Source organism: Artemia franciscana, chromosome 3 (assembly GCF_032884065.1).
Source record: "Artemia franciscana chromosome 3, ASM3288406v1, whole genome shotgun sequence".
NCBI classification, from domain to species: Eukaryota; Metazoa; Arthropoda; class Branchiopoda; order Anostraca; family Artemiidae; genus Artemia; species Artemia franciscana.
Genome location: NC_088865.1, coordinates 22841297 through 22855923, shown reverse-complemented (window position 1 = coordinate 22855923; position 14627 = coordinate 22841297). Strand labels below are relative to the sequence as shown.

Sequence of the window (14627 nt, the reverse complement as noted above, 5' to 3'; positions counted from 1 at the left end):
AATTCAGACAGAAACGTAATTTTTCTACATTCAAGAAAAATACGTATTGCACAGTGCCTCATATCAATGAACCACTTACGACGTCCTCATCGAATAACGAAAACTTATTTTTTGACATGAAACTGAAAATGGCCAATACAAACCAAAAAAAGCAAATGGGATGACACTCAGTGAATGAATAAATTGTTTCTGCAAAACAGAGAGAAACAGTACAATCTCGTTTCCCATAGCGAGTTTTTTAAAGCATTATTTCCCTTTCTTTTTGGCGAAATAGAACGATATTTCTATTTAACTACTTTATTAAGAGCAAAGGAAAAATAAAAACTTCGACAAATAGAAATTACTTAGCAATTACAGTTTCAGTAATGAAATTACTATTCTAACGAACAGGAATTGAACAAAAATAACACTTTCCTTGACGAAAAGATCTTCAATAAGATTGACAATTTACTATATATATAAAAAAACGAATTATATTCTTTTCCCTAAGCTTTTTTTTGCTTTGAAGCCCTTTTCATTCCTAAATTTGCATTTCAATCAGACCATTGTTTCAGACAATATTTTCCGCGCTGATGTATGTCAATACGGTTGCTGCAAGTGATACCCCCCTCCCATGACTATTAAAACTAACTACGAGGAATTTTAAAGTAAGACAGACAACAGTTTTTAGACTTTTCATTACATAATAAACAAAAAAAATTAATGCTTTTACACCAAAAAGTTGTTTTATCCAGCTTCAATGAAAAAATTTAATTTTCCTGACACAAAATGCTGACTAAATTCTTCTTTGAGTTAGAACTCAAATTCTAAGCAGTGCTAAAACAAGACAACAATTCTTCCATACAAAGTTGTCATTCAGAAGTGATTCAGGGTATTTTAAGATTAACCTTACCTGGTAGAATTAGGGTTCCACTTTGACTACGAAGGTAAGACACTTTATCAAGTGTCGAAGCTACCTCAAACGTGGCACCATCTTCATAACGCTCTGGTAGACTTTCACTACATTCTTCTTTTATTGGTACAAAATGTGTACGGGTAGATGTCAGCAGACACTCGTTCTCTTCTTTTTTCTGTACTTCATGGTTGCAATCGACCTCATCAACAGCTGAATTATTCAGCAACTCAAGCAGGCCTAAAACAACTGATGTACTATACCAACTACTGGATGGCAACAGGGGAAAAGAGGCACAAGGAATCCCGTACACTAACCTTGAAGAGTCTTAGTTATTTTGCTTTACCAAACAATCTGCTTAACAGACACGCAACTTGTGACTTCTCTTTATACTATATCCACTAAAAAAAACAGCATTTCTAGCTAAAAGCTGCGAAGTGGATATTTTTATTTCAGTTATAGTCAGAGCCCAATTTACCAACAGGCTAAAAACCTGACTGGAACCTGATTTCATCGATCGCGTTCCGCTTGTTATTTGTTAGAACCGCCCACATCTGCAGTCGCGTAGTGGGCTAAAAATTCTGTACCAGTAGGCATCTGAATGTGATATTTTATAGTACGAAAAAAAAAACATTTAATTGCCACAAGACACTAAACGCATTTAATATGCATTTAGTGTTTAGTTTACCATAAAGAGGCTTTTAATTCTTTAAATAAATAAAATTGAAAAAGTAAAATTCTCTTTTTTAATGAATAAAATTGAGTAAGTAAAATTTGAACAGTGTAATTTTTATTTACACTTCAATGCTGTAATAACTGGAAAAGAGAATATTTGTAATATAATTCGCTTTCAGTGAAGCGCCAATGACGCCGTAGGCTTTAGATTTTTCCAGTTAGGGAACGAGGCATTAGCTAAATTCTTGTTTGTAGGGAAACTAAATTTGTCGTGAGCGGTATTGGGAAGAAATAAGATTAAACTAAAGATTTCGTATGTAATGACATCAGCTGTTGAAAGCCCCAATCATTTCAAAATTTAGTTTTGCTGTAATTTCATTTTTATTTTCAATATTGTAACAAGTACGTAAGAAAATATTTGTAATATAATTCATTTTCAATAAAGCGCCAATGACTCAGTAGGCTTTAGATTTTTACAGTTAGGGAAGGAGGTATTAGCTAAATTCTTGTTCTGTGACATCAGCTGCTGAAAAGCCCATCATTTCAAAACTCAGTTTTGCTGCAATTTCATTTTTATTTTCAATGTTGTAACAGGTACGTAAGAAAATATTTGTAATAAATTAATTTTCGATAAAGCGCAAATGACGCAGTAGGTTTTAGACTTTTACAGTTAGGGAAGGAGGCAGCAGCCATACTCTTGTTTGTAGTAATTTTTGTTCTTTTCAATCTTGATTCACATACTTAATTAAAGCTTTATTCGTTTTGTGATTTATATATTCATTTATGTTAGTACATGTTGTATGTTTGTTTGCTATGATTCTTAATTTAATTTCTGTTCTTTTTGGGTTTCATTTATGGTACAATAGTAAAATATTCTTGTTCGTTTTAAGCTCGATTTGCATATTCAATTTTATGTGTACTCTTTTAAGACTTATTTATTCATTTATGTTAGCACAACAAAAGAACAAAAACAAAAGCAATACAAAACCAGAAGAATGGAACAACAAGGACAATACATGAAGAGATAAGAAAACTAGAAACAATATTTTTTAAAGGAAAAACGATTACCTCCCTCCCCCTCCCGCACAAAAAGAGCAAATAAAATGTATTTAAGCTACTCCAACTATATCCAGGTAATAAGAGTCCAGCCTAATGCAGGTTAAATTTTAATTATTTATAATTTTAATTACGGGTAATTCTGATTTTCCCTTCTTTTCGTCACTTGATTAGTCGCAACTCCTCTTTCCTTATTGTTAGACGTTTCTACTCTTTTCCAATTTTATCGGCGTGGAACATACCTCGTTTGACGCATCTAAAGATATCACTGGTCTTTTTTTTTATCTTTGCTTGTCCTTTTTCGGTGGCTGGCGTTAATCCCCTTGACATACCCCCTCCCCTCCCGCACAGAAAATATCCCCCAGAAAATGACCCGCTGCGGAGCCCCACCCCACAAAATACCAACCCCACGCGGCTGGTTGGTCTCCAATCCTTCTGGATCTAAAAAAAAAGGACTAGAACTCTTAATTTCCGATCCGATGAGCACGCTCCGGAGTTTCTGCGATCTTGAGGTTGAGGTGTGGATGATTAAGGGATAGTCCTCCTCCTCTATGGAATAAATTCTGCTCATTTTGGGGTTTAGTGTTATTCTTTACTTTCATAATAACAACGTAGACCAGAAACATTCCCAGAAATCATAAGGGAGTAGATATCAATTTCACATTTTTGATGCGTTTCCAAAGTTTCTTTTGCATCCCCCCCCCCAAAAAAAAACTTCGCTGGAAAGTATCCTTTTGCTACCTTTTTCCTGGGAAACTTTTCCACCGAGGGGGGGGATTAACGGCATGATTGCAAAAACAATCAGAAATGAAAGTCTTTTTCAAATTGAAGTGCGCTACGAAATATTGTTCATCCAAGATCATCCACAAGAAATTTTGTGGGTGAAGTTTTTAGCAAGGATAGAATTGCCTTGGAGGAATTTTCCTGAATGTGGGGGGGGGGTATTTTTACGTGAAAACAACTTTCCATAGTGGAATTTTTCCGTGGGTAAAGGGAATTTAAGGAATTTTTCGTGAATGGTGGGTGTTGGATTCCCCGACGTTATTCAAAAGCGATCATAATTAAATTAAAGAAAAACGTTTCCTCAACTGAAAGTAAAGAGCAACATCAAAACATAAACTGACAGAAATTATTACATATATGAAAGGGGTTGTCTCCTCCTAAAGACTGCTCTTTACACTAAAGTTTTGACTTTTTGTCCCAATTCCTTAAGAACGACTCCTGAAACACAATGGCCGTTTAACAAGAATAATAAGCTTTTTTGAAAATTCTCAATCATCTGTTATGAAAAAGTGTCGGTGAGTGCAGAGAGAGGGATGGTGCCTGAAGCTATCTTGTGGAAGCTGGATTTTCCGGCATAATCTCATTAACAATCAGAACCTAAAATTTTAAACAATAAGTTTGTTCAACTTAAAGTATGGAACAACATTGAAATAGACAAAATTAGTCCATATATGAGTGAGGATGCACCCTCCTAAATCCCTTGCTCATTAAGCTAACGTCTATGTTGCTTTGACAAAGCTTTTCATTCTAAGTTAACGACCCTAATATTTATCAACTCTTTCTTAAAGAATTGGAAAAAAAAGTCAAGCTTTAGCGTAAAAAGGAAGGGGCGTAAGAGGGGGAAGCCCCCTCATATATTGAAAAATTTAGTTTATTTAAAGTTTTCATGTAGGTCCTTACTTTTAGTTGAAAAACTTGTTTATTCTATTTAATTTCATAAATGGGTAACTGAATTGAAATAAACAACACATCATTAACACAGAATTCTGATTAGTGGATAATTCTTCTGGACTTGGTCTGCTTTGGGGGACGTTTTCAGGCCGAAAACCCTCTTCCTAGCTGATTTATCTACTATGGGTTGCCTCTCCGTAGTAGCATAATTTTTGTAGGCATGGATATATATTGAGTCGGAGGTAATAGGCTTGACTGTCTGTGCAGGATTTCGACTCTTGTTGATAGAAGAGCATCGCCAAGTGCTGACAACCATGTTGTGACAAAGAATATGCCCAGGATTGCGCAAAGCCTCCCTTCATACGGGAGGTCCCAGTGACTTCTTGCAGCCCGGTTTTGAGCCAGCTTAAGCGCTTCGGTGGAGACTTGAGAAGATGTGTCGGTCCCCATCCTGCATTGGTAACCGGGACCGTTGCTTTTCCTGAGGCCAAAATAACTTCAATGATTTAAGGAACATGAAAATTGGAACTCGGAATGTTTTGACGTTAAAAAATAGCTATCGTACCGATATTTTGACTTTCGAATTCAGATGACTCGAACTGGACTTATTAGGAGTTTCAGAAACTCATATCCCAGGGGTAGGAAGCACGACATTAGGTGATATAGAATTTAATTACTCAGGTAGGAAGGATGGGGTACATAGGCAAGGAATAGGGCTCATGATGAATAAGGAAGCTGCTAAGTCTTGTTTAGGCTTGGAAGGTATTAATAATATGAATACTAATCGCTCATTTTATGATTAAAAAGTTCAGGGTTTCAGTAATAGTAGTATATGTCCCTGTAGAGCCGACTGACAGAGATACTTGTGATTCAGACGAATTTTACGTACAGTTATAGACAGGGTCCCAGGTAGAAATATGGTGCTTTTATTAGGAGATTTTAACACACAAGTCGGTAGAAATAGAGGAATCTAGGTAAATTTGGTGTAGAAAAGAAAACAGCAATGGCTATAGACTGTTGCAATATCGTAGGTATAATAATCTAGTTATAACAAATATGGTGCTTGGTTATAAAATAGCCCATAATTTGACAATATGGTAAGATGGTCACGTGATGGTAAGACAGCAAACCTTATTAATCATGTTATTTTAAACCGAAGATTGGTAGGATCAATAAAAGATAATAGGACATATAGGAGTGTTATTATTGGTGTTAAAAGTTAAGACCACCATCTGGTAGTGTCTAGGGTTAATTTAAAGTTGAAATTTCTGAAGGGTAACTACCTCAAGGGAAGTTATAATGTTAGTAGGCTCCAGGATGAGAATTTGAGAGAAATTTTTGAGGAACAGTTGAATACTAAACTGGACAGTTTAAAATTTGACGATGTGGAAGATGGATGGAATAATGAGAATGTGCTAAACCGAGATGAAATTGCAGGAAAGAATATGGAAGAAAAAGAAAAAGTTTGTATTACATTGGATGTGAAGGAAGATGTGTTTTGTAAGGAAGAATTAGCATTAATGCTAAAAGGATTAAAAAACAATAAGACTCTAGATGCTGATAGTGTGGTAAATGAGTTTCTTAAATATGGCGGCTCTGAGGTTAGAAATAGGCTACTGAAGATTATGAATATGATTTTTGAAAAAGGGGTAGTATCGAGCGATTTTGGGAAAACCTTAATTAAACCACTATAAAAGAAAGGTGACAAGAGTGAGTGTGGTAATTATCGAGGCACGACTTTGGTCTCTCTAGGTAGCAAATTACTTGGTAATATGATACTTTTTTATCTGCGAGATGCTGCAGACAAAGTTTTAAGAGAAGAACAGTGCGGTTTTAGAAAAGGTAGAGGATGTGTTAACCAAACTTTCCTTCTTAGGTTCATAATTAAGAAGAGCTTAAGCTATCAACCACCTTTAGTCCTCGGTTTTATCGATTATGAGCAAGCATTCGATTTTATTCATTAGAAGAGCTTTAGTAAAGGTTTTATCCTTGTATGGTATCCCCCTTTATGCGGATCATTTTGGTGGATTTTGTCTTAAGAAGCACATGGGAGGCAATGGGAGACCACGGAATCAAATGGGGAAGAAAAAATGTCCTGGACTTCAGATTATGCTGATAATTCAAGCGAAAATGTGAAACTGAACAATGTGAGCAAAATTAATGAAATTTTACAGGTTTGCGAGTTATGCAGGTTTATGAGTTATGCAGGTGCTAGGAATAGATTTAAAAATAAATGTTAAGAAGACTAAGTCACTAAGGCTAGGAATAAGTGAAGATGAAAAGGTGATGTTGGGTAACGAAAAGATTGATCAGGTGGAGAGCCTCACTTACCTTGGTAATATTCTTAGTAAAGACGTTGGGAGCGGTGAAGATGTTAAAAATAGAATAACCAAGACTCAGGGTGTGTTTTTTTGTTCACAGTAAAAAAAAAATTTTCGAAGAATAGGAAGATATGTCTGCAAATCAATATTAGAATATTGGAAGCTACAGTGATGACAGCGGTCAAATAAGGCTCGGAATCATGGGTGTTCCGAAAAGCGGATGAAGATTTGCTAGATATTTTCCAGAGGAATTGCCTACAGATTGTTCTGGGTACCCGGCTGACTGATTGTATTTCAAACAGTAGGCTGTATGAAAAATATAGTCCAATTCCGCTTTCTAAGGCTATAGGGAGAGAAAGGTTAAGATTACTGAAACACCTTCTGCGAATGAAGGATGATAAATTGCCAAAGATTGTCCTTTTTGGCCAACCGTCTAGGGCTAAACGGAAAGTAGGTTGTCCATGGTTGGGGTGGGAGGATGTTATAGAGAAAGATTTAAAGGAAATGCTAACTTCCTGGGAGGTTGTAAAGAGGTAAACTTAGAATAGGTATTGATGATGAATCATTTGGATGGAGGATGAACATGCGTATCTGTGTTTGCCTAACGCAGCTTGGTGCTGCGGTGAGTTGTTACCAGTAGTAGTAGTAGTTTTGAATATTGTAAATATTTTAAGAACAAATACTAAATTATTCAAAACATCAGTTCTGGCTCGGAAGTATTACGGTTACTGGCAATTTTTCATGTGGGGATTATCCAGGGTCTATTTTCCATGTGTTTTGATTTCTGGGAATTTCCACGGAAGGGGGCATATCTGGAGTGACCGAGAAACTGATTAGAGATTAAAGCCTTATTCAAATGAAAGAATGCTAAGGAGAATTTTTCAGGCTGAATCGTCCGCAAGCAATTTTACAGGGATGAGGGTTTCTCAGCGAAGACGGAACTGTCTGGAGAGAACTGGACGGGAGGAAGGTGTACTTTACGCTGGACGAAATTTCAGCGAAGGAGTTTCCTATGAGGGGGAGGGTTGCCCCCTCCATATATGAAGGGTTGTCCCCTCCTTAATACCTTACCTTGCTCATTACGCTAAAGTTTCACTGTTTGTCCCATTTTTTTAAGAGCGTTTACTGAAACACGGGGGCGTTTAATTAGAATAGAATGCTTTTTTTAAAGTGCAAACAGCTTCAGTGTAAAGAGTTCTTCAGTGTTCAGTGTAAAGTTTCTTTAACTGAAAGTAAAGAGCGATTATATTGGATTTTAGAGTTTTTCTTATTTTTTGTGCAGCATCTGTGTTATTTTTGTTTGTATATTTAGTTTTTTTTTTTGTTTTTTTTTTTTTATTGATGAAGGTTTCAGGATGCAAAGCCGAAATACTTGGACTTTTATTGTTTGTGTGTTAAAAAGCTTTAATTTTTATTTTTCATTGTCTTATTAAAAATCTTACCTGTTTTTAATATATTTTTTCTTTTAATCAAGATCTTAATAGTACTTGAAACATTATTTGAAAAATGTGAACACGAAGAACTTCTGAATATGGATACGTTGCACATAGAAAGCTAGTGGATCTAGACCCCCTCCCCCCTCCAAATAAAGATACTGTAAAAGTAGCTTGAAAGTTTTTTGCTCTTCCGTAAAAAAAAGAAAGTTTATGCAGATCATAAATAAAACACGCAAAAAATACCTTGATAGTTTGCATCAACAACAGCGTCATCTAAGGCTAATGGATTCGTGTCAGGTATGGTTTCTAAATTCCCAGATGGGGTTTTATATAATGTAGGGGTGACTTCAGCAAAACAGGATTCCTCTTTACTATGATTCAAAATTGCCAGACTTTCCTCCATTAAGCTTTGGGACGATAAACTCGCTTTCAAGCTGAAATCCTCTTCTATTGGCCGTAAAGCCGATTCTTCTTCCAGATTCTTTAAATTCATTTCTTGTTCATCTACTTTCAAACCCATAATATTTTGTGACAAGTATGTTGTGTTTTTATTATTATCAGCGAAGAAATCCTTAAACTTTGACTGACCTTGAGGAACACCTCCCAGAATAGAAACATTCTCAAAGCCCGGTGGCGGCATCGTTGATACAGCACTAGTAATGTCTGAGTTTGCGTTGATGATATCATTTTGGCCAATAGACAAATCAGCTTGATACGATGCATTTATAGGAAACCGAACCGCGCGTACTTCGGCCTTTATATGAAGCTTATCATCATTATTCCATATATTAGCTAAAGCAGCAGTAAACTTAGCTTCAATCTCGTTCAGCTTTGGATCTAATTCCTGCAACTTCAGAAGACTCATGAAACTTTCCTCAAGGCTAGCATATTTAGTTACTCCTGTGGCAGCAGTTGGGTCAGCCTCTATCTTGGTAGCGCCTTCCGCCACGTTAGTAGTACTCTGAAACAGAGGTAAAAACTTGGAGCTCGTCGTAAGTGGAGTTTGAATGTCTTTCAGATCATAATAGTAGTTCTTCATTTGACGTCGATCTTTAGAGCTTTCTCTTGAGCTAATATCTCCATCATATCCATCAGGAGCAACAAAATGTTCTGCTTGTCTTCGTTCAGTTCTGAGTCCCCCGCTTCTGAAAATAAAGGGGACACGTGACTTTGCATCCTTCTTCCTAGTTACGGATGGCCATTTAACATTAGACTCCGATTGAGGGGCTTCATATGATGCACCCAAAGGCGGAAATGCTTGGCAATATCTGAAAAATAGGATATCATAAACATCATAGGCGTTAAAACAATCTGGACTCCTAGGAAATGATTTAAAAAATGATTTGAATGATTTGATTTGCCCTAAAGAAAAATGTAAAATAAAACAAAAAGCAGTTCTTTTTGCTAGATCAAATGAGCAACAAGATCTTTTTACAGAATTTCAAAAAATACACATATTTAGAAAAAAAAAAAGATTATTTACCACCAATTAAAATGGCATAGGTTAGTCTATACTAAAAGATCTAGTTGTCAGACAGGAAAGCTCTGATTTTCACTTCCTTCATTGAAGATAATTGATCAACAGAGATACATCAAATTATTAACAATTATTTGTCCATTCTATTTGATGAGTTTAGAGTTAAAAATGATGATCAAAATTCCACCATACAGGACACCAGAATGCCCTATTGCACAATGTTCTTATGTGGAAATATTGTGACAAGGTACATAAAACTCGTCCAAAATATTTGCAGACAGCAATTAATGCTTTTTTTACCGCTGCAAATTTCTAGCAGCTGCAGTACCCAGAAAACTGGAAATGCACAAAAATCGAGAAATTCCTCAGTCTGTTGGCACCAGAGAACCCAAAATAGCGCAGAAGAACTCTCTTATGGAGAGCATAGCTTAACATCAAGAGTATTTTGTCATAATAAGCCATTGTTAAGTTGCTATGCGCTGTTATTGGTCGACCTCGTGATACCACAGGACATTCAAAACACTAGATATGATTCTAATTTGTAAGCATTTTTGGTTTTCAGGAAAAACTGCAAGGTCAGGACCACGTTTGCTGGATTTTTTTCTGGTAGGGTTTTTCACGGGTTTAATTTTTCAATACGTTTAGAATTTTTTTGCTTGTAGGATTTTCCGCGGGAATAATTTTTCGAGGGGAGGGAAGTTTCCAGGGAGTGATTTTTTCAGGGGAAATACATTGAGGGAATTTGCCAGAGTTCCTATACGAAATTCGTCTTATGTCTTGCTTTCTCTTTGCCGACTCAATTTTACGCGTGGAGAGGCTAAGAGTAATTGTCCGGGTTAAATGTTCACCAGGATTGAACTGCATAGAGAATAAATTCGGGGGAAGAAGAGATTTTTCCATGCAGGTGTAGCCATATTTCCTGGCATTATTTAAAAAAATAAGAAATTAAGGTAAAATTCTAGTTAATTGACTTCTTGCTATTTTGGAAAGTGTTTAGGTTAGGAAAATGGAACTTTCAGGGATGGGTCTACAGGCTAAAGTATGTCCTGGGAAGGTATTTTAAAGTACCCATCTCTACTACTTCTCCCTCTGGAGGGCCATGAAATTTGCCTACATGACAGGTTTATACCTATTGAAATTTTGACAAAACAACATTTTACCTTAATTTTCAGTTACCAGTTGCCCTTTCTCTGCCTTTAGTTCTGAAAATGCAATTCCTGTTACTTGAGTAGAATTTTGAGCCATATCAAGGTTGTTTTTTTAATTTAGGAAATGTATTTGCATATCTTTAAAACCTTATAAAATAGAACTGAGCAAATTTATGAAGCTGAAAACAATTTTGTTGTACTTCAATTAAGCAGAAAATCTATTTTGCAAGGTTTCACTTTATAACACACATATTTTTAAAGGTCATCAAAGGTCAGGGCCCTCTAGAGGGAGAAGGAGTGGAGGTAGTTGCTTCAAAATACCTTCCCAGGACATACTTTAGTCTGTAGATTCATCCCTGAAAGTTTCATTTTCCTAACCTAAACCCTTTCTGAGATAGCAAAAAGTCAATTAACTAGAATTTTATCGAAATTAAATTAAATAAAAACAAGTTTTTTCAACTTGAAGTTTTTTCTATCCCAATTCTTTAAGAACGACTCCTGAAACAGCATGCTCGCTTAATAAGAACAGAAAGAAGTTTTTTTAAAGAACTAAAAAACTTTAGCGTAAAGAGCGAGGTGCTGTGGAGGAGCAACCTCCCTCATATACGTAATGATTTCTGTTCGGTTTAAGTTTTAATGTTGCTCCTTTCTTTCGCTGAAAAAATATGTTTTTTAATGTGATAAAAAGCAGCTAGATATCATTTTTTCTCAATATTCTCTTATGCTTTGCGCTAGTATTTTAATCGAGTCTGCTTATGGACAGCTCACTTATATATTCTGTTTCTGTAAATAATCCTTCAAATGAAAATCTTAAATCAAAACGAAATCAATACATAGCAATAAAATAGAAACTAACCCTTCATTCGATGGAGGAAGAGCAAGAAGAGAATTACGATCTGGGCTGGATTCAAGACTGTCAGCTTTTTCTATGATACTCTCTGATTCTTTCAGTTTGTTCCACAGTTCCTCAACCAGTTGCTCTGCCTCTATTTTCCGATCACATGCTGTTCTTAAACAATCTATGGCAGCTGATCTGGAAAATAAACAGAAATAGTTGAAAAATTATATCATTAAAGATAGGTCTTTCGATTTTTCATTTGTCACTTCGATCTACAAATACACTCATAAAAGAATATTTTTACCACGTCTCACCCAATCAAAAAGATTACAATGCATGTACAACAGGGTGACTTAACAGCACTAGTCTAAAAATTTATAATCCTAATTATTAGGAGATAGCCGCAGGTTTATGAGTAACCATTTATCTTAGTGAAAAATGGGAGACAGGACACAAAACGCAAGAAAATGTAAACTATAAGGGAATACACTAGACAATCTAGGAGGGAAAGGACGAACCCAAATCTCTCCCCCCCCCCCCCTCTGCAAGTACTTACATAACAAACAAAGTATATCTGTCCATATGAGGTTAATACTTTTTTTTATATAAATATGGCACTTGTGACTCAGATGCAAATTAAATTCTGTTATTACAAATTACTACTAATGCAAGAAATGGTGAGAATTGTGGACTTCTTTTTCTGGTCTTGAAATATGTTCTTTTTAATCTTAAAAATAAAAGAAGAAGTTAATTTTTGTTTTATTCCTGGAGTTGATGTCTCTGGATCGTAATGGATGTTTATTTAGTTGGTGAAATTATAAGCTAATTGTCTGTCTTGCTTGTGATTTTGGGGATTTTTAAGGTGAGACTGGATTTTGTATTTAATTCATATTTTTTTGTATCTTTTTTTCTCCCCGGATTCTTCCTGGCCATGAAGACTCACAGGAAAACTATGTCGAAGCAGACTTACTGTTTTTTACGAATTTATTGTTAAATAAAGGAACTCAGAGGCTTTTTTTGCAGATTCCAACACTAGGACTACCTATACGAAGACTACACAGTCGGGTAGTTTCACAATCTCGGACGAGTTAGCTCTTTCAAGTTAGTTGTTGAAATTAAACTTGCTCTATTTTCAATTTTTCGAGAATGTTTTCACTCTAAAACAAAAACTTCTATCTAGAGCTGTGATTCCCAACGTGGGGCACAGGCTCCACCGATGGGCATGACAATATTTGATGGGTCTTGGGCAGGATGTGCATCCCTCGGCTGACTACGCTTAAGAGCCCTAATTTAGAAAAAAGTTTTCACGAGATTTACGTCACATCCAATGCGTTTTAAAGAGCAGACAAAGATGTATTAGTGCAATAATGGTACACATTGTATAAGAAGTGTTGTATTCCGACAATTCTTTTTTTTTCATTGGTATAGTATATGGCTAGATGACGACCCAGAAAAAAAGTTACCACGTAATGGCCTTTTAAGCTTCCTTCAGGTGAGTATATGTAGAACTATCACGAGGAGAGCATCAAGATTTGTGGCGTATTTTCCAGCGACCCTCTAGTTCATCTTTATACATAATAATCGTACTAGTAAGCTGAAAAGAAAAAAGTACACACAATTAGGGCCACAACACCCCAAGAATCAGTCCTGCGTAACGCTTGGAGACATCAGCGCAGTGTCAGGTACACAAAATCGAATGGCACTTACACAAGTCATGCCATTGCCATGCATCTGGAAATTCGCATTCCACCACATTATTTAAGCTGGATATAGATCAAATGCGGAGTTAGTGACGGCATGTTCACTGTAGGGGCCACTTAACGCTTATTTGTACTGATTACATTTTCTCAAATGATTTGTAAAATTTTCAAATTTGCTAACCTTATTTAAATTGCAAATTAGAGACCAAGAACGAGTCTGAAAAGCAAGGCTTTGCAAGATAAATAATAAACAGATTTTCTGTGTGTAAGTGACGACCAAAAGTGACCACGACGTATCTTAGGCATTAAGTCTTAGGCACTCAATATGTAAGGAATATTTTATTTTAAACAGGCTATGTTTAAGTCACCATTCTGGAAATATTCCCTTTCGGTTGAAAGTGATTCTTTCACTTTCGAACACATTAGCAGTGCCGTAGCTAACAGCTCTAAGCTTTTGAAAAAAATTGTCCAATCAATCCTTATTTATTTTCACTAATCGAAGAATTCAGTATCAAAATAAATCAAGTCTAGAAAAAAAAAACAACTGACAAGATATAATTGAACAACCAACTAGCAATTAAATTTATAGTTTTGTAGTTAATAGCTGAGAGAAATCAACAATACAAACAGAAAAATAAAGTTGGTTCACTGTTACTTTGAAAGAAAGTCACATGTCTTTAGAGTTCCTTCACAACTCCTAACAATTTTTTGATCAATTATATATATATATATATATATATATATATATATATATATATATATATATATATATATATATATATATATATATAGATATATATAGATATATATAGATATATATATATATATAGATATATATATAGATATATATATATATATATATATATATAGATATATATATATATAGATATATATATATATATATATATATATATATATATATATATATATATATATATATATATATATATATATATATATATATATATATATACTAGCTGTTGGGGTGGCGCTTCGCGCCACCCCAACACCTAGTTGGTGGGGGCGCTTCGCGCCCCCCCCCAAGCCCCCCCGCGCGCGTAAGTCGTTACGCGCTATAATAGTTACGCGCCATTGTAGTTGTGTCCCTATGTCCCACCTGTGAATATAGATATATATATATATATGGTTTTAACTACGTAAAACTTGCGAATATACAACATTCTTTGCTGTCCCATTGTCTTTGCATATAAATAGATTGTCAGGTTATCCCCCTGTTTCCCCCGGTGTCCCCGTTGTAGTTGTGTCCCTGTGTCCCGGTCGTCATTTATATTCCCTGTGTCCCGGGTCCCGGTCATCATTTGTATCCCGGTGTCCCGGTCTGTATATACATTCGTTTTTTAGTTTTGTTTTTCTCCTTTATTTTTTTCCTTTTTTTTTCTTTTTTAGCTT

The 14627-nt window shown here is 35.5% G+C and overlaps 1 protein-coding gene across 9 annotated transcripts in view; it reads right to left on the bottom strand.

Annotated features, from left to right (window-relative positions):
- Window positions 1-14627, bottom strand: part of LOC136025037 (uncharacterized) — a 97826-nt gene that overhangs the window by 24430 nt on the left and 58769 nt on the right. For 5 of the 9 annotated variants that reach the window (XM_065700693.1, XM_065700695.1, XM_065700694.1 and 2 more), the window contains 3 exons: window positions 11536-11712; window positions 8298-9322; window positions 893-1141 (listed from right to left, as the gene is read on the bottom strand). In XM_065700693.1, coding sequence (XP_065556765.1) covers window positions 893-1141; window positions 8298-9322; window positions 11536-11712 — 1451 coding nt within the window. The remainder of the gene's footprint in view (window positions 1-892; window positions 1142-8297; window positions 9323-11535; window positions 11713-14627) is intronic. The other 4 variants (XM_065700697.1, XM_065700698.1, XM_065700692.1 and 1 more) reach the window with 1 other exon arrangement.